Here is a 20,281-nt window from a genome sequence, read left to right on the forward strand (position 1 = left end):
TTTAAGACGCAATGTTCCATTGGTTCTAATTTGAACCAAATCACGCGGCCGCAGTCAAATACAACTGAACTAATGCTCCATTTTCCAACAGTTTTCTCCGTGGCAAGTCGAACCTCGCCAACCGCTTGGACAGCCTGCGTCCGCGGGACGTATCAGCCCCAGGCACCGCCACCATCGGCCGCGGTCCTCCCAACTACCAACGCATGGCTTCCTGCGAGAGTCGGGGGAGCGACAAAAACGATTGACTAGAGGCCGCTCACACATTGCCGCCTATTAGGTACGCAGTCGACTTCTAGTGCATTGGGTTCGGGATAGTAGCCAAAAAATAATTGTGACACAGACGAATCCCGAAACGACCTGACCTTATTTGCAGAAGGATTAGATGACAAAAAAGGAACAACTTCTAGAACACGACTAGAAACATTATAAACAGAAGGAAATCTACTTCACATATAAATATATCTATCTATTTAGATAGCACAACAAGTAGTAATCAAATCGGGCACAATGTTCAAGGACTAAATGTTTAAATGACATGATCGCAAAACGTATAATTTGCTATTGATCAGGTCGTTTTGGAGATCTAGTCACCAGTCCTTTTTACACCGACCCGGCTTTATCACTTTAGCAGTGACTTAATATAAGCGTGTTCTTTTATCAAAAGCGCTATTTCGATACAATTTAATGCTAGGTTTTTTTTATAGCCAGCGGCAAATCAACATGTTTATAAAGTAATTTTTTATAGTTTACGTAGATATACTTTAATTGTTTATTTTGTCCACAGACCACGTAGACGCCACCAATCATCCCTAGAAACAGCTTCGCCAGTATTCTTCCTTAGCTGCGACCAACTATCGGTTGGAAACGCATCTAAAACCACATCCCCAATGAAATCATTGCACAGTTTGCCCGAGCGACTCTCAGAAAGCAGCGACAATCTAGACTTTAACGACGCCGAGGTGAATTCACGTCGCTGCCGCAGTTGCGAAGGGATGCTAGACGCAGACGAGCAATCTCACTCCCTACACGCCCCTGTAGAAGCTGCCACGCAAACTAAAAGAAAGAAAAACTTCATGGACAGATGCGTAAACAAAGTCAGACTATGTTGATGGTTGGTAGATGGACGGTGAAACGATACGCAGTGTGTGCCTGTATTATTGCAGTGTTTGCCTTATTGGACTTATCACATATTTATGTGAATCTTATTTTAAAGTACAAAAGTGTGCACAATTGTGTATATATTTGTGTATGTTGATGTTAAAACTAATTATATTTGTGTTAGTTATACACAATTAGACGCCCGCAATAAATCCGCTGTTAATTGGATCAATATCTATATATATAAAGCTCAGTAACATTGTATTGTTCCTTTAAAAGTTGACCGTTGAGGGCTGCAAAATTAATTTATGAAATTGTAATCTCATTGAGTGCATGTGTTGGATTGGACCAGTGAGATGTGACAAGTGATTGCTACCCGGCCATGTTTCAAGAACATCGCCCGAGGTGGTGACTGTGTTTATGCCAGTTTGCTATTCGTTGTAGTATGGCAAATTGCTTTTATGTTTTCTGACTCGCAATACATAATGAATTATTTAATTTATCTCTCTATCTCTTCACTCTCTATACAAAATACTATATGGATTTATGGACATATTTTATTTCTTATTTTAGTGTCTTGCCAATAAAGTATAGTTAGTGTCAAATGCGCAAATTATACAAAATTACAATATGCATAATGTGATAGCTTAGATCTTTTAGAAATTATTTTATATGAAATAATGAAATCACTAGTTTTACTTTTTATTTAACTCTTCAGCACTCTTATTACAATTCGTCTTGTACCTTATAATGTTGAAAATTGTACAAAATTTTACTTTAGATTAAATTAAATTGTTAATGTAGTCATTGATTATAATGAGTTAACCATCAAATTAAACATTATTATAATTATATTCCTCGAAAAATTATATATTTATGTACTAGCTCTAACAGTGAAATAAATGGTATTATTAAAGTAAACTGCTTGCTTATTTTCATTACATAAATCTTGAAACCATGAATTTGTAATCATTCCTAGAAACATAGCTAAACTTGTGGACAAAGATAAGTTTTAATAGTAGTAGCATATAAATCATCTCTATTGAAAAATGCTTTAAAACATGTTGCACTTTGCCACATAAGATCCGAAAAGAGTCATCTCCATATAATAACTCCTATTTTAAATTTTTTGAATGCTTATTGCTTCAATATAAAATTAATCATTATTTCCCTTGTGTATTCTATAACTTGAAAATGACTACCAATTTCACCCATAGATTTTTTTCAAAGTTACTTAATTACTTTGTACTTAACTAACTAAACTATATAAACAAAGCATGAAGTTTAAATTTACCCAGTGTCCTTAACTATCACCATTTTATTCAATGAAGATAATTTTTTGTGTTAACAGCAGAGTTTTTCATTATTACCATTTTAAATAACTTCATTAGGCCAGTGAAGTGCAAAGTACGGCCCGCGGGCCAACTCCGGCCCACGAAGGGATTCAATCCGATGTTCCTTCAAAGTGAATAGTACCTACCTATATGGCCCGCGATCATAATATGATTTCATTATTTGGCAAAAACATTAAAAGTATAAAATAGAATGGTGTAATTCTGGCCCTCTAAAACTTTCTGGCCCCCCATGAAGAAAGTTTGCCCATCACTGGTTTAGACTATGGAACACTGTTATGGGCAGTACTAAAAACTTATTTCTTGTAACCTTTTTGACATTTTTTTAACAAAATCACTACTGCATAATCATGAGAATGAAGTCAGTTGTATCAGGAACCTGGTGTTGTCAATCCTTGCTCTACTATCTGTATTATTTATTGTTTTTCACACAGTAAAAATGACCACATGAGCAAGGGCCAAGTTGCAGGCGCAACCATAGGATTTTACTTGGCAGATTTCATGTACAATAACAGAACAATAACAGATTTGTGGAACCAAGTTCATTCAAACATAAAAGTCAAAAAACAGGATTTTAGTCAAATCAATTAATCAGAGTACTTTGATTTTTTTTAATTATGGTTTCTATCAATGCAGATCTACAACAAGTAATTAAAACATTGTAACTTACTTATCAACAAAAGCTTCAATTATCTTGCTTGATCTCAGAAATTAACTTTTAAAGAAAATGAGCACTCTTCACAGTCAATGACTACTGTGTTCTCGTTTTAAAGGTCTATCACTGTCTTCTAACACATAATTGGAACCACATCTACACATATATGTGTACACACCGTCACAATTATCCATGTCGGATAAATTTATCACATCATATAAGAGACAGTCTGTGTTGCTGTGTTCTGAATTAGATAATTGTGCATCATAAAGTTTCCGTGATTCTGGGTCCCGTAGGATGTTCCAAGCCTCTTGCACTAATAGGAAACGATCGTTGTTGCAATTCACTTTGTCTGGATGGGTAGAAAGAATTAGACTTTGATAACTTTTTTTCAATTCTTCACTGGAAGCCGTTCTTTCACACTGTAGAACTTCATAATAATCAGGAAATTCAGAAGTGCCCGTTTTAATGTTTACGTTAGCCATGTTTACTTTGCTATCTTTTCCAGCTTTGGTTAAATCTTAAATCGACGAGTAACATAATAGAGAGTTAGTAAAGGATATAATAGCTCTTTCATTAACTTGCAAGTAATTAACAACTAGAAATAATTCTGTTATTAAGAAACGGTGCGCGAAAAACAGCACAGCAGCAGAAGCAGATACATATGTCCCATATGTGGTCATGGTCATGACGTTTAAGACGTCACTGTCAAAACAAAGGCGCCGCCACATGCAAATCGCTCGACGCTCGTTTCCAGTTCCAGTGTCAAATCTGCAGGGCTAGGTACTACAAACTCGAAGTTCGTGTCGTGCGGTCCCTGTCGCTCTCGTATTAAATAGTATAAGTGTCAGAGGGACCGCACGACACGAACTTCGAGTTTCGTAGTAGCCCTGCTGGTCACGTGACATATAGCGATAAAGCTGAAAATGTTGAGCTTTATCGCTGGAAAAAAACCTCTGTAGTAATAAAAGTCTTCTTTAAATGTCTAATTTCTTGTTCTATTGATTAGCACAGGTTCACATGTTCACCATTAAGCTGGCACTTCACTTGGTATTGCGTATTCGCGTTGCGTTAATGACATCTCCGTCACTCACGCTAGCAACAATATAGTGCATCTCTTTCACACACGCAAATATTTCTGCGAATATGCCAAGTGAAATGCCAGCATTAAGCTCAAGTGCCCATGGCCCATAGCCTCCATAGCGCCCAAATTGCTGTCAGAGTGACAACCGCTAGACGTTCGGAAACCTTATGCTTATACTTAACCTAATCATTATCACAACAACCTCTGGAATTACGGCTAAAACACTGTTATTTTTATTTTATTCACTCCAATTTCTTTTATTTGTACCACTGCCACGACTGCTACTAAATGAGATTAAGAAATCAACTTTTTTGAGTCGCGGGAAATTCAAAATCACATTCAAAATGGTGTCTTCTTGGAAAAAATCCCACACTATAGTCACGGAATATATAATAGTACTAACTAACGTAAATTTGCTATAGTAAAGTAATATAAACAATTATATTGTGGAATATACAGGAAATAAAGCGCCTTCTATGCAGTAACTTTTGTCACCATCAGTAGTCTGTGCAAATTGTCAAACAAATCGAGTGCAGGTGCGGCCACATGCAGCCGCTCGTCGCTCGTTTGCAGCGATAAATCAGGTCACGTGATGTGGAATTTCAATGTGATTTTGAATTTCCCATTACTCAAAAAAGTAGCGTCAAGTCGCCGCGACGACAAGATGGCTGCTTGCACAAATGATCTTGGTCTTGGAAGCTGCAGAGCTACTACGAAACTCGAAACTCGAAGTTCGTATCGTACCGTCCCTCTCGCTCTCGTATTAAATATAAGCGTCAGAGGGACCTCACGACACGAACTTCGAGTTTCGTAATAGCCCTGCTGATTTCTTAATCTCATTTAGTAGCAGTTGTGGTAGTGTTACAAATAAAAGAAATTGGGTTGAATGATAAATAAAATAAGTGTTTTTGCCGAAATCGAAGGGTTTTTTCCATCGATAAAGCTCAACATTTTCAGAGGGCCTACTCAGAAATTTGAAAATCGAAGTATCGTATCGTACCGTCCCTCTCACTCCCGTATTTAATAATATGAGTGCCAGAGGGACAGAACGAGAGTAGCCCCGCAACTTTATCGCTATATGTCACGTGACCAGATTTGACGTTGGAAACGAGCGTTGAGCGACTTGCATGTGCCCGCGCCTCACTCCTCAAGTGTCAACCAAGTGTAACCTAAAATAATTGTTTGTATTTAAATATTTGAAATAAATAATTAAAAATAATTGGTACTGAATCTCCATTATGCCTACTTGGAATCAAATTCAGTCTCAATTGAGACATCCAAATAACCCTGTCGTATTCTTTGATATTACCGTTGGCACTATGGTAAGTAAATTATTCCGAAGTAAACAACAAACATTTATTAGAAGATTAATAATATTTATTATGATTTTAACAATTTTTGTATACAATATTTTGCATTTTTATCCAGGAAATAGGGCGAATGATATTTGAATTATTCGCGGATGCGGTTCCAAAAACAAGTGAGAACTTCAGAGAGTTCTGTACCGGCGAATACAGAAGGGATGGTGTTCCTCTAGGTTACAAAGGCGCTACCTTTCACAGAGTAATCAAAGACTTTATGATCCAAGGCGGAGATTTTGTTAATGTAAGTTATATTATATCCCATGTTCAAAATAACTAATAAGTAACTATTTCAAAAAGTTGTCCTTTTTTAGTTGTCAACTTATTAATATATATATATATTTGTATATGTATATATATCCTGATGCTATTTAACACAAAAAATAAGTAATATTGTGTTTAAATATATACAAAACCTTGTGGTAAAGGTGATCTTTGTTGTTGGATACAATAGAAAGTGTTGAAGTAGTTACAGAATTACTATTTTTCCCTCAGAAGATTTCATTATGTTTTCCTGATGTCAAGAAATTTTGGATGTTCTATGCAGTTTATATTTTATGATCTCGTCCTTTCAGTGTTAATAATTTCTTGACAAACTGATTTCTTGTCAATTTCAGGATGGGACAACTTTTTGATAAATACTTGATTATCTTTTAAAGCCCTTAGTATTCCTGACTAACTTGTATTCCATAGCATTAACCTCAAACTCTTACTACTACTCTCTTTAAATTGCATACAAAAGTAAGATACTATCCCACTTCATAAACGCAAAAGTTTGGAGGGATTGATTCTGAATTTGGAAATAGTTAAATAGTTATTTGTTAAAAGTTTTTAGTTAGGGGTAAAACCAAATTTTGGGAGAGGTCCAAAAACAAGACGACATCAGACATAGTATAGGTACTATTGCGATGGAAGGGTTCTACATTAAAAAGGTCCCTTTATTAGTGAAGAATACATTGTGTCATAAATTTATAATTTGATAAAAAATAATTATGTAGAAATTTTATACTAAACATAAATTTACATGAACATGACAGACAGCATTTTCACAGAAATAAAAAAAGTCAAAATTTTAATGTATCTAGTTTTGTCTATTTTGCCAAAATCAGCATTTAAAGTTAGAAGTAGTAGAAATAGTAGAATATTGTCAGATATAAATTAAAAAATAATAATTAGAAACTACTGGTTGAAAGTAATGTTTCAATGTTTTACAGGGTGATGGAACAGGTGTTATGAGTATTTATGGAGGTAGCACATTTGCAGACGAAAACTTTGGCTTGAAACATGATTCACCAGGATTACTTTCAATGGCCAACAGCGGGAAAGACACCAATGGATGCCAGTTCTTCATAACTTGTGCTAAGTGCAACTTCTTAGACAATAAGCATGTGGTTTTCGGACGTGTCATAGATGGACTATTAGTGATGAGAAAAATAGAAAATGTACCCACAGGTCCTAATAACAAACCCAAAATACCTGTCACTATATCACAGTGTGGACAAATGTAAATAAAAACTATTTTTTAATAATTCCTAGGTTTTTATTCTTTCCTAGTTAACAAGAGAAAACATAGCCATGGCTTAGCCTTCTATTGCTCTATAATAAATAATTTTCATTCAATGAAATCTTACAATAGACATCACAAAAAGCTTTCTTACACTTGGTAACAATTTTTTATGATATATTTTAAATGTCATCAACTTTTTAATGCATGGTCACTGAAGAGTAGATTTCTTGGGGTCATTGTTGCTGTTCCATATCTGTTGCCAACCTCGGCTATGAATGCACCTTCCATTTTCTTGGCAACTTGGTCAAAGAATAAATTCGATAAATGGGAATGGAAAGCTGAACGGAACTCAAAATTTATATGGAAGTCTACAACACAGGATTGTTGTTCCCTTTTGAGGCCAGGGCTGAATCTCCATATAGTGAGTAGATGGTGAAACAGTCTGCCATCTGTGCATTCGGCTTTTACTAGATGTGGTTTTACTAGGGTCACAAATGAGGTGTAGCTTTCGTTTATAGGGGGGAACCCAACAATCAGGTCTGCCTTAAGGTGGTTAGGAGTCTTTGTTCTGACGTGGGACTGTTTGCACCAAGGTACGAATTTGTAGTAATTTTCTACATCTGAAACCACTTCAAACATCTGTTCCATTGAGTATCTGAAAGACAGAAAGTTCAAAGTAAATATACTTGTGAAATCTACTTATTTATTTATTTAATTTAACATTATTAATACAGTAATAATACGATAACCATGGAAGGGCATTGCAAAATTATATACTTATATAACATACTATTCCTGAGCCCTGAAATATTTTAATTGGTGTAGTGCATGAGCATCATAGGTTTGTAATACTGGAAATGTTTTTTTTTTCAACAGACAAATCAGTAGTCCTTATTATTATGTAGCTTGAGATCAAATTTTTGTGCGATTTATATTTAAAACATTTTGATATCGAGAAAATGTTGTGTCTATGGACACAGAATAGAGGGCCATATAACTGTGTTGATTTTGACAGCTGTTCCAAATTTGAAACTTATTACAGTACTATTTGGTACTGTAATGAACATTACATTACTGCTATTACCTTCTAATTGGTCACTGAACACTCATTATTCATTGAATAATTTGTACTTTTTTTGTTTGTTATTTTTGTTATTTGTGTTTGCATCCTATATACTTGTGTTTTTTATACTGCTTACTATGTATTGGTGTTCAATAAAGAGTTATTGTATTGGACTTTAATAGTACATTCAACAGTTATTCTCAAATTGATTGGTTTATAAAGTACATACACCAGGATTCATGATATATTGGCACTTGTAGAGTAAGAATGATTATTGAGCATGTTATTTTCCAAATCAATGGACTGTAATTGTTATATTACAGTAAGCAATTATGCTAATGACCCGTTTCATCTTACATGGCATTGTGTTATATCATGACGTCACTCAGAGAATTAATGTGGGTGTGGTTCTATTGAATGCTGTTTTCAGGAAAAGGTACCTTCTATAACTTATCATTATCAGGCATTAATTTTATTGAATTAATTGCAATATTCATGGCAGCCTAGTAATTTAACCTATGGCCTTTTAAACAAAGCGCCAAGGTTTGAGCAGCTCGCATCTCTGAGTAATATTATGTGCAAAATTACATTTGAAATTTATTGTTAACTTTATGGTGAAGGAAATATCATGAGTACATTTTTTGCTTGTATCTTTCTTTATTGTATTAAATTAATGAGATAAAAATGTTTTTCATATGGAGTTAATTCACCCATAAAATTGATAAAAGGAAATTTAAAAAACAGCATAACCTGTTTAATTAATTGTTCAAGGCATTTGGACGTAAAGAAATGAAAGTGCCATACTAACTTTAGTTTATAAATTTTCTAAAAAAAAACTTACCCAACCAACTGTCTCCCACGATATTCGCGGCTTCGACTGGCTTTAGGAAAGGTGAAGAATGTACGCTTCTGCTGTCCGAAGCCATGACATTGGCAGTGATTCTTGCTCCCTTCATGACGCCTATTTATGTAATGACCCTGAAAACTAGAGGAAGTAACATTTTAAAAATTGCGCTTAATGTCTTACCGCCTTTCTTGAGGCGATCACTTTAGTTAAAAGAAACAAAAATAAGGTATTGTAATTACACACGAATATATACACACTATTTCACAATAAATTAAGTGTTACCTTAAGAAATCTCGATTTGAGAGAAGTAGTCTGGAAGCAACATTATAATATTTCAAAAGTACCATTTTGTGCTTTTTGAACTTAAGCGTTTATCTGTCTGGTATATTATAACTGTGAAACATTTTTACAAGAATTCCATTTGCACTTTTTATTGAATCAAATTTTCTTCGATACGACTACTCGTCGACTGGTGTTGGTCGAACCCTGCTGTGTGAGTGACAGTGACAGTGACTGACAAGACAGGCGGACTGCCCTGTCAAAAATGACACTGACACGTCCAATTTCCTTGCCACTACTCAGTCACATGCCATCAGCCATTGCCAGTTAAAAATATTTCTTCCAGATGGCACGTTCTCCCACAGAGTACCTTTTTTTTCTCCATTATTTTAGTGTTGAGTTTGCATTTGGGAAGCGTGCTGTTGATGAAATACAAAAGCGTATTTAAAGTAGGCAGATAGTGGTGGACAGAGTACAGTAATGCAATACAGATACATACATACATACATACATACATATTACATACAACATACATACATTGTTGGTACATAGTGCTGTTTGTTTGTTTGGTTGTTGGTTGGTTGGTTGGTTTTTTAGAAAAATATGGCTCTGTCCATTGAAGGACAATTTTGCCAGTGTCTAGTAGGTTTTGCCGTTGTACGGTAAAAAAATCTATAAAACGAAATATGAGAGGTAATGGTGGATGAACGATGACCTGCTGTTTCTTTATACAATTTTTTTGGTAATTCCTGAGAAATTAAAAAAAAAACTCGAAACTCGAAATTCGTGTCGTGCGGTCTCTCTGACACCTATACTATTTAATACGAGAGCGGGAGGGACGGTATGATACTAACTTCGAGTTGCTGTTGGTACGGCGCAACCTCTATGGTTGTAACAGCTCTATGACGTTCTTCTGTCAAGCTTGTCTTGTCACGAATTTACATAAAAGGAAATACGTTATTACAATTTATGTTATGTTTTAAATAAAAGGCATTGTTGCAAATGATATATTTATATCCACGCCCAACAATTGGTAGCAGAGCGTGGTTGCCTGCATAAATGCAAAAAGAAATAAAATAACGTAAAAATGGCGTCTTCGACATACCGCTCTATAGAAACGTTAAATAGAAATAATTACGACACCTGGTGTTTGCAAGCCCAGGCCGTACTAATTAAAACCGAACTATGGGATTACGTTAGCGGCGAAAAGAAATTATCGCCAACACCGAACGCCGAAGAAAAATGTAAGTTCGAAAAAATGGACATACAAGCCAGATCGGAACTTATTCTGCTCATCTCGCCGACGGAACTAAAACAAATAAAAGGATGTAAAACATCAAAGAGATATGGGAAAAACTCAAATCCATACATCAAAGCGCTGGTCCGGCGAGAAAAGCTACACTGTTGAAACAACTCGTGCTGAAGAAAATGAATTCTGAAGAGGATATCCGCGACCATTTAAATAATTTTTATGGATGTCGTCGGAAAGCTGGAGGACATGGACGTTAAAATCCACCCGGAACTATTGAGTATCATGATGCTCTACAGCCTACCAGCAAACTATGAAAACTTCCGCATCGCCATTGAGTCACGAGATGTGCTGCCTGGTCCAGAAGAATTACAAATAAAAATTGTTGAAGAAAACGAAGCCAGAAAGCAAACAGAACCGAATGACACCTCATCAAGGTCCGAAGCACTTTATGCTAAACAGAAGAGGAAGGTCGTCGTCTGTAAACACTGCCATAAAAAGGGCCACACTACAGAGGCATGTTGGTCAAAGAAAGAAGCCACTAGCCCACAGAAAAATAAAAGTCACGAAAAAATTTCAATGTCTGTTACTCATCTGCAGGCAGCATTGATGACAACCTGTGGTGCCTTGACAGTGGCTGCAGTTCTCACATGACTGGCGAGGAAGAAAAATTCGAAGAATTAACACCTGAAGTTAACACTTTAAGTCTCGCGTCGAAGAAGCACACCACACAAATTAAAGGGCAAGGAAAAATTAGTATCTCTACCAACGACGAAAAATACAACTTGAACGATGCATTGTACGTACCGGAAATAACGACGAACCTCATATCAGTTGGGAAAATAACTGATGGTTACAAGGTATTATTTGAAAAAGAAAAAGTATCGGTTATACAAGAAGACACCGTCGTACTACAAGCTTCAAGAAATAAAAACGGACTTTATTATCTGGATTTCAAACCGGAAGAATCAGCAAATTTCACAACGAAGTCACAAGATGAATCGATGTTATGGCACCGAAAATTGGGTCACATCAACGAAAAAGATCTCAAAATGATGGTTTCGAAGCAGATGATGAGAGGACTGGATTTAAATGAAGTAAAGCTAGATACCTGCGAAACTTGTATAAAAGGTAAACTTTCATCCCTACCATTTGCTAGCCATGATCGATTGTCATCTGAAATTTTAGAAATTATACACAGTGACGTCTGTGGACCGTTTGAAACGGAATCGATTGCTGGATCCAGATACTACGTATCCTTCATCGATGACTTCACCAGGTACTGCTGTATCTATTTCATCAAAAACAAAAGTGAAGTAATCGAAAAGTTTAAAGAATAAAAATGGAGTGGAGCTGTTCACAAAGAAGAAAATTAAGCACTTGCAATCGGATAATGGTGGCGAGTACAGAAGCAAAGTTTGATGACCTGCTGGCAAAATGCGGCATCAAAAGGAGACTGACAGCACCATACACTCCACAGCAAAACGGCGTAAGTGAACGAAAAAACCGATCACTGCTAGACAAGGCTAGATGTTTAATGATGGAAGCAAATGTACCCTCATGCTTATGGGCAGAAGCAATAAACACAGCAAATTATCTAATAAACCGAAGTCCAGCAAAAGCCTTAAATGGAAGTAGTCCATACGAAAAATGGGTTGGCCGAAATCCAGCCGGAAACCATTTACACATTTTCGGCAGCAAAGCATTCATCTTGAACAAAAGACGAAGAGGCAAATTCTCCCTAAAGCCGTAGAAGGCGTCTTTATGGGATACGCCAAAAATGCCAAAGGATTCAGAGTCTATTTACCTGACCAAAACGATGTTGTAATCAGTCGAGATGTCAAATTCGTCGAGAAGATGTACTATGATGACACTCGTACAAATAGTCCTGGCAACAGCAAACGGGAACCTGAAAAAGAAATGGTGATATCACTTAACAATAAAAATCATCAAAATTCTAACTTACCGATTCAGGATCCTCTTCCTTGACAGACATGTCCTCCTCAGATGCCACCAACTCTGAAACAAGTATAAATGAAAATCTGTTGCCATCTGAGGATGAGGGGCCGAAACTGCTGACCAAGACCAAACTTCAATTGAAGAGGAAGAGGGGCTGAAAGTGATGGATACCAAACTCCACATGAAACAAATGAGAGAACATCGCAAAGGCCTACAAGAAATAAAAAGAAGCCTACATGGACAACAGACTACTACCTACAAGACGATATGGAAGAAGAAAGCTTGCTCGTGTCGGATATGACATACTTGTCTGAACAAAATGAAACTGAGGACGACTGGCACGACGCAATCAAAGCTGAAATAAAAGCACATATTAAGAATGAGACGTGGAAAATCACGAAGAAAACCAGTGCAAGTACAAGCTTGTTCTTAAAACAAAAACTGGACCGGATAATACGGAAACAAAGAAGGCAAGACTTGTTGCTCGGGGATTCACCCAAAGACCTGGAATAGACTTTAATGAGACTTTCGCACCTGTGGCCAAGTTAAGCTCCATCAGAACCGTCGTTGGAATGTCTGTCGAAGAAGGCATGAAATTAAAGCAGATGGATGTCACGACAGCGTATCTGAACGGCGACATAGAGGAAGACATCACTATGAAGGTACCTGAAAACCTGGAAAAGTATGTGACAGAAATAATTATCGATGAGAGCGGAAATAATGAGCTGACTATATACAACAAAGCTAAAGACATGTTAAAACGTATTAGAGACATTAAGGGAGAAAAAGTCTGCAAATTACAACGATCCTTGTATGGTCTAAAACAATCCGGGAGGCAGTGGTACATCCGATTAGACACGGAATTACGTAATATTGGTTTTGTTCCATCACAAGCAGATCCGTGTGTATACATACTACAGAAAGGAGGAGCTAAAGTAATCACAGCCATATGGGTAGACGATTTACTAATAGCTTACAACTGTCCTAAGACGATGCAAGAAATCCAAACAATGCTTGCACACAAATTTGAAATAAAAGATCTGGGAATACCACAGAGAATGCTCGGAATTGATTTTAAATACACTAAAGATACACTATTATTAACTAAATTTAAAATGGACGAATGCAAAGCAACGAGTACCCCTATAGAACCAGGGCTAACGCTTGAAGCGGACAAAAGTACAAAAGATAAAGAATTGCCATATAAAAACTTGATTGGAACACTTATGTATCTAGCAGTAGCTACGAGACCTGATATTATGTTCGCAGTCAGTTACTTCTCGCAATTCAACGATAGCTACAGTGCCGAACACTTCAAGAGTGCCAAACGTGTGTTAAGATACCTCAAGGGCACATCTAGTATCGGTCTAAATTTTAAGAGAACCGAACAAGAATTATATGGCATGGCAGACGCAGACTGGGGCGCCTGCAAATTAGACCGCAAGTCTTTCTCCGGGTACTGCTTCATATACGCAGGAGGCTGTATCAGTTGGTCGTCGAGGAAACAAAAGAGCGTAGCACTTTCTACAGCAGAGGCGGAGTATTGTGCGTGTACTGAGGCAGCAAAAGAAGCCATACACCTGAAGTTGCTATTTAATGACCTGGGGATTCACATAGATTGCGTCAAGATTTCAAATGACAATCAAGCCGCATTGAAGCTCAGTCAAAACCCTATAGTTTCATCAAAATCCAAGCACATCGATTTGAAGATGCACTATATAAGAAACTGCATTCAGAGTAAACAAATACGCTTGGAATATTTAGAGACAAAGAAGATGGCGGCTGATTTACTGACGAAGGGGCTATCAGGGCCACGGCTCAAGGAGCTGATGATCCACTTCGGGCTGGCATAGAGTCGCGAGGAGGAGTGTTGGTACGGCGCAACCTCTATGGTTGTAACAGCTCTATGACGTTCTTCTGTCAAGCTTGTCTTGTCACGAATTTACATAAAAGGAAATACGTTATTACAATTTATGTTATGTTTTAAATAAAAGGCATTGTTGCAAATGATATATTTATATCCCACGCCCAACAGTTGCGAGTTTCGTAGTAGCCCTGCTGACTGATAGTGATAACTGGTGATAACGTAACGAACGTAATGTAACGTAACAGCAGGCCTACTACGAAACGAAACTCGAAGTTTGTATCATACCGTCCCTTTCGCTCGTATTAATTAGTATAAGTGTCAGAGGGACTGCACGACAAGAACTTCGAGTTTCGTAGTAGCCCTGCTGTAGTTTGACCAAAGAGTATGGTGGTGGGTTTTGAGCCGGCGCGGTTTACGGCAAGCTTTTTTTGAGCACGTGTTGTATAAAACTGAGTGCGTGGTTATCTTGTGAAGTTTAAATAAGTGCTTCATCAATCAATATTAATATTGAAACGACACCAACCAACAGAATTATTAATGGGGCGCAAAGCTAAGTTCGATGAGACTAAAAAAGTGAAGAAAGGGCCTGGCAGAAAAGCTAGGAAGCAACCTGATCCAGTTTTTAGAAAAGAGCTGTGTACGTATTAGCATTTAAGGTGTCTTTTCTTCAATGAAAACCCGTAAATACTATCACCACGCTTTTAAAACATAACCTAAAAATATTTATTTTATACCTAAACAAATTTTCTATGATGTAGATGATGTACCATGAGCCAAATAAGTGGTCTATCAATTTTAAACAAGTTCCTATCAAATAAATAGGTATGTCGCTAAAGTCGAACTTTCAAGTTGACAGGCACATCTATTGGCATTATTGTTTTATGACATGCAAACGATTATCAATTTTGGGGTGGTGGACTACATATTTGGCTGATGGTACATTTCCGTTTCTGAGCTAGTAATGCTATGTTTAGAACATTTGTTTGTTTTATCACATAAGTCTCGGTCCGAAAGTAAAGTTTTTCCATTTTCTGTTCTTGTATGGTCCTTATTTGCAACAATAACTGTATATCAATTGTCAGTATGGAAAGCTGTTAAAAATGTAAAATACTTACTAGGTTAGTTTCAATTAATTAATAGACCACTGAAAAAATAATAGGTGGGACTCTTCTATGTTTTTAAATTTGTGCTGTAAAACTTTCACTAACATTATGCATATCAGGTGTGTTTGGTCAATTATCTTGTTTATTAAATAGTTACATGACCAGTCTAGAAAGAAATGAAAAAATCTCTTCTGACAATCCTCTGCAGACAGCTTCAAATTTCAAAGACTGGATATCTATCTGACCAACAACAGTTTGGTTTGGAAAAATTTGGACTAATACTACAATTTTGTAGTCTTTTTGGCTAAAGCAACAAATTTTCTAACATACATAGACCGTGGAATTTGTAACCTGGTCATTATTTCAGCGTCTTTTCCGAATCTCTTTCATGGACACATTTTTGTAGACCAAGCCACTGTTGTTTATGTTTATAGTGTCCATCTATTATCCTGCTATCTAGCTATATGACCTCCCCACTTCCACTTCAGTTTCAGCAACAATATTTTAAGTAATAATGCCAACAATATGTATAATTATAAACAAATATTTCAGTGGAGGATGAGAATGAAACAAAAAAGATGAGTCACAGGCAGAAGCAGCGAGCAGCTCGTAGAGCCAAGAAGAAAGCAGAGCTAGCAGAAAAGAGAAAAGCACTGAAGCAGGCCAAGAAAAATGTAGCCAAGCAAACAGAGGTGAAAGTTGTAGAGGAAGATAATTCAGATGAGTCAGGAGATGGAGAATTACAAGGTGAGTTAAATAAAATTTGTGAAGGGTTAATTGAGAGTTGTTAAATAAAATGAAGTTTGGAACATATTTGCAAACATTGTTGTCAAGCAGTCTTTTGCAGCCGGATAACCTGGGCATAGCAGCATATTTAATAAAAGTTACAAGTGCTACAATTCTACATAATTGTCACTTCTTTGTATGAGAAACTTAATAATTATGTGGAATTGTAGCACTTGTAACTTTTATTAAATAGGGGCCTGGAGAAGGATTTGATGAATTTGGCCGTAGAGTCTTACAATGAGGCTGGCATAGTTACACAAGTGCACTTAAGCCCCAATAAAAAAATAGAAACAAAAAACCTTACTGATAACTGAGAAACATAGTTTTGTTTACAAAAAGACTATGCTGTTTTCAGCTGATGTTAGCATTGCTAGTGGTATTCAATAATGTATGTAGTATGTTGGAATACTGATATTCTGAGGTTTACAAGTTTCGCCTTTGCTAGTATAAAAAAAAAAAAAAACATGGCTTTAAAAGATCTTGATATATTTTTAAAGCAATTTGTTACTTTTTTTTAGGGTTTACTGATGACAACAAGGAATGGCTGAAACCCAAGAAAACAGGCAAGGCAACAGCTAAACAAATACTCAAGCCTACAGCTAAGACAGCAGTTAAGCCTGTGCTTAAGGCCAAGGGCAAGCTTAAAAATCAAAACTCAGACAGTAGACATGACAAAGGGTCAGAAGACGAAAATTCTGAAGAGGATTTAGAAGAAGATTCTGAAGAAGAAGGCTTAGAAACTGAAGGCTCGGAACAAGAGAGTGCAGAAGAAGAGTCTGATGATGAAAGTGATGAGGAGGAAAAACCAAAAGCTGGTGAAAAGTATAAGGTACTTTATTGTTAAATTGCTGCTTAGATTTTTTTTTATTCGACTGGATGGCAAACGAGCAAACATCTGTAACACCAGGGGTATTGCAGATGCGTTGCCAACCTAGAGGCCTAAGATGGCATACCTCAAGTGCCAGTAATTTCACCGGCTGTCTTACTCTCCATGCCGAAACACAACAGTGCAAGTACTGCTGCTTCACAGCAGGATTAGCGAGCAAGATGGTGGTAGCAATCCGGGCGGACCTTGCACAAGGTCCTACCACCTGCAATTTGTTTGTTATTGTATATTAACTGTAGCAAGTTTATCATTTACTTACAGGTGGGTAAACTGGATGACTTATTTGTCGATTCTGATCAAGAAAATGGTGATGTTGATTCCGAAGATGAAAGTGCAGATGCTTCATCAAAATTGCAATATAACTCAGATTCCAGTGAAGAAAAGAGTGATGATGAAGGTGAAGACGATGATGATGATATGCTTCCCATTGAAAAAGCTAATATCAAATTAAAGAAAAGACAAAAACAAGATAAGAAACTTGCTGATGAGGAAATGCAACTGAACATTGCTAAACAAGACGTGTTCGCATTTCCCACAGAAGAAGAATTACAAAATCCTACTAATCTACAAGATGTACTGCAGCGAATCAAGGATGTTGTCAATGTGCTAGGTGACTTCAGTCGCCTTAAAGATGGAGAACGGTCCAGATGTGAATATACTGATTTGTTGCTTAAAGACTTGTGCATGTATTACAGTTACAATGAGTTCCTTATGGAAATATTGATGCAAATATTCCCTGTCCAAGAATTAGTTGAGTTTTTAGAGGCAAGCGAAGTAGCGCGTCCAGTGACCATTAGGACTAACAGTTTGAAGACTAGAAGAAGAGATTTAGCTCAAGCTCTAATCAATAGGGGAGTGAATTTGGATCCTGTTGGGAAATGGAGCAAAGTGGGTCTTGTTGTGTACAGTTCAACTGTTCCAATTGGTGCCACTCCTGAATATTTGGCTGGCCATTATATTTTACAAGGAGCATCAAGTTATCTGCCAGTAATGGCATTGGCACCACAGGAAAATGAAAGGATTTTGGATATGTGTGCAGCCCCTGGTGGTAAAGCGTCCCACATTGCCGCAATTATGAAAAATACAGGAGCGTTATTCGCAAATGACGCAAACAAGGACCGAACTAAAGCTATTGTTGGTAATTTCCATAGACTTGGAGTTGTAAATGCTGTCATTTGTAATTACGATGGTCGTCAATTCCCAGAAGTGATCAAAGGTTTTGATAGAGTTCTTTTAGATGCTCCTTGCACTGGCACAGGTGTTATTGCTAAAGATCCGAGTGTAAAGACAACAAAGGACCAGAAAGATATTCAGAGGTGCTTTAACTTACAAAGACAGCTTCTGTTGGCTGCTATTGATTGTTGCAACGCGAAATCCAGTACTGGTGGTTACATTGTTTACTCGACATGTTCTATATTGCCTGAAGAGAATGAATGGGTTGTAAATTACGCTCTGAAACGGCGAAATGTAAAGCTTGTGCCCACTGGCCTTGATTTTGGTACCGAAGGCTTTGTCAAATACAGGCATCATAGGTTCCATCCTTCATTGAAGTTGACTAAGAGGTTCTATCCTCACACTCACAATATGGATGGATTCTTTGTGGCTAAGCTTAAGAAATTCTCCAATGTCATTGTAAGTATGAATACGGTTTTCACATGTTTGTTTGTTTTTTTATTCACTATTTAAAAATGGTTTAATTAAATTGAAACTTTAATTATTTTCCAGCCTGAACCATACAAAGATGATGATGACGAAGAGGAAAGCAAAGAAGCCAACGAAAATCAGGAGCAGTCGCAAGATGAAGCTGACATTGGTGAAGTTCCAACAACTGCTGGCACAAAAAGGCCTGCACCTGCTTCCAATGCTACTGAGCCTAAAGCTAAGAAAAACAAGAAAACTAAGGACACTGATGCCAAGCCAAGGTAGTTGAATAGAAAAAGCCTATGAAAATTTCATGTAATCACCTCATTTATTACAAAATTATTAAGGAGCTAGTATAAATGATAAAAAATATACATACAGTCGAATATAGAACCTCCTTTGAAATCATTTAAAAATGAAATAATTCGTATCACATTAGAAAATTTTCCGCGTTTTATTAATTCTCTTTTAACTTTGTATTAAAAAAATCTATATACATAAATCGTGTTTTTTTTTTCCAGCCCTCAAACAAACACTGCAGCTGTACAACCTAATAATAAAAACAACAAGAAAAATAAAAAGAAGAATAAGAAGAATAAACCAGCAAGAGAGAGCAAAGATGACACTGCAACTAAAGACAATAACAAAACAAAAGAACCTGCCAAACAAAATCTTAATGTAAGTAATGAAGGTAAAAAACAGAAGAAGAAGAGGAGGAACAAAAAGATTAAACCACTTGCCACTGAGACGACAGTGACAGCCAATGATACACGGCAACCGCAGAATAATACGAAAAAATCTAAAACAGACGCCACTCCTGTCAAAGCTGTGGCCGACAGCAAGGTAATCCCTCAAACGCCTAGTCCTAATAAGAAGAAAAATAGAAAGAAAAACAAAAATAAAAATAAAAACCCTGCAGCAAATCCACAGCAACCAGTAGCATTAGTAAATAAAAACGAAAAGAAGATAACCGAAACAATAGAAGTAGCGGCAGCGAAAAAATTTAAAAATAAGATTAAGAAAGAGAACAAGAAGCAAATTGGACAGCTGAAAACGAATAAAGGTGCACCTGAAAATAAACCGCAAAGTCAAGGCGTAGGTAAGAAAAATAAAAAGAACTTTAAAAAGGGCAAGGCTAAGTGAAAGTGACCTTAGATTTACGTGAATAATGTTTTGTTGTTTTAATTATAGCAAATAAAGATATTATTTAATTAAAATAAGTAAAGTTCCTTTTACTTTTACAATGCATCAGATAATACGAAATCTATGCACAAACCTAGAGAACATGGACACGCATTAAACCGGCCACACACGCTTGGTTATAACCATAAACTTAATATTACTAGTTTATGGTTATAGCCGATGGTTATGCCTGCACAGTTAGGCTACGTACACACTATGCGGCTAACCGTGCGGTTTTAGCGCGCCGTCCCTCTTCAAAGTATCGGTCGAGAAAGAGACGACGCGCTAAAACCGCGCGGTTGGCCGCATAGTGCATACGTAGCCTTAATTTGTGCGGGCATATCTAACTGAACGTGTGTATG

At 36.8% G+C, this 20,281-nt stretch overlaps 3 protein-coding genes across 3 annotated transcripts; 2 read left to right on the forward strand and 1 right to left on the reverse strand.

Moving 5' to 3' along the window:
• Positions 1-5,325: 5,325 nt before the first annotated feature.
• LOC141428050 (peptidyl-prolyl cis-trans isomerase H-like) lies at positions 5,326-7,079 on the forward strand. Its single transcript, XM_074087750.1, has 3 exons — positions 5,326-5,511; positions 5,618-5,794; positions 6,765-7,079. Exons 1-3 carry the CDS (start codon positions 5,428-5,430, stop codon positions 7,056-7,058), a joined length of 555 nt encoding a protein of 184 aa, XP_073943851.1. The 5' UTR covers positions 5,326-5,427; the 3' UTR covers positions 7,059-7,079.
• Positions 7,078-9,479, reverse strand: LOC141428049 (coenzyme Q-binding protein COQ10 homolog A, mitochondrial-like). The gene is made up of 3 exons (XM_074087749.1): positions 9,250-9,479; positions 8,962-9,105; positions 7,078-7,712 (listed from the first exon to the last, which is right to left on the reverse strand). Exons 1-3 carry the CDS (start codon positions 9,312-9,314, stop codon positions 7,247-7,249), a joined length of 675 nt encoding a protein of 224 aa, XP_073943850.1. The 5' UTR covers positions 9,315-9,479; the 3' UTR covers positions 7,078-7,246.
• Positions 9,480-14,669: 5,190 nt separating this feature from the next.
• On the forward strand, positions 14,670-19,962 carry LOC141428048 (uncharacterized). The gene is made up of 6 exons (XM_074087748.1): positions 14,670-14,958; positions 15,977-16,171; positions 16,729-17,039; positions 17,358-18,728; positions 18,822-19,018; positions 19,259-19,962. The coding sequence occupies exons 1-6, from the start codon at positions 14,859-14,861 to the stop codon at positions 19,878-19,880; spliced, it is 2,796 nt and encodes a 931-aa protein (XP_073943849.1). The 5' UTR covers positions 14,670-14,858; the 3' UTR covers positions 19,881-19,962.
• Positions 19,963-20,281: the final 319 nt, after the last annotated feature.

This window comes from Choristoneura fumiferana, chromosome 5 (assembly GCF_025370935.1).
Source record: "Choristoneura fumiferana chromosome 5, NRCan_CFum_1, whole genome shotgun sequence".
NCBI lineage: Eukaryota > Metazoa > Arthropoda > Insecta > Lepidoptera > Tortricidae > Choristoneura > Choristoneura fumiferana.

Excerpts from the sequence above, each read along its gene's own strand:
- LOC141428048 (XM_074087748.1), top strand. The coding sequence starts at position 14,859 with ATGGGGCGCAAAGCTAAGTTCGATGAGACTAAAAAAGTGAAGAAAGGG. Across the intron at positions 14,959-15,976 it reads AGTTTTTAGAAAAGAGCTGT|TGGAGGATGAGAATGAAACA; the intron begins GTACGTATTAGC and ends CAAATATTTCAG. Across the intron at positions 18,729-18,821 it reads AGAAATTCTCCAATGTCATT|CCTGAACCATACAAAGATGA; the intron begins GTAAGTATGAAT and ends ATTATTTTCCAG.
- LOC141428049 (XM_074087749.1), bottom strand. The coding sequence starts at position 9,314 with ATGGTACTTTTGAAATATTATAATGTTGCTTCCAGACTACTTCTCTCA. Across the intron at positions 9,106-9,249 it reads TCAAATCGAGATTTCTTAAG|TTTTCAGGGTCATTACATAA; the intron begins GTAACACTTAAT and ends TACTTCCTCTAG. Across the intron at positions 7,713-8,961 it reads CGTGGGAGACAGTTGGTTGG|ATACTCAATGGAACAGATGT; the intron begins GTAAGTTTTTTT and ends TCTGTCTTTCAG.
- LOC141428050 (XM_074087750.1), top strand. The coding sequence starts at position 5,428 with ATGCCTACTTGGAATCAAATTCAGTCTCAATTGAGACATCCAAATAAC. Across the intron at positions 5,512-5,617 it reads ATATTACCGTTGGCACTATG|GAAATAGGGCGAATGATATT; the intron begins GTAAGTAAATTA and ends ATTTTTATCCAG. Across the intron at positions 5,795-6,764 it reads AAGGCGGAGATTTTGTTAAT|GGTGATGGAACAGGTGTTAT; the intron begins GTAAGTTATATT and ends AATGTTTTACAG.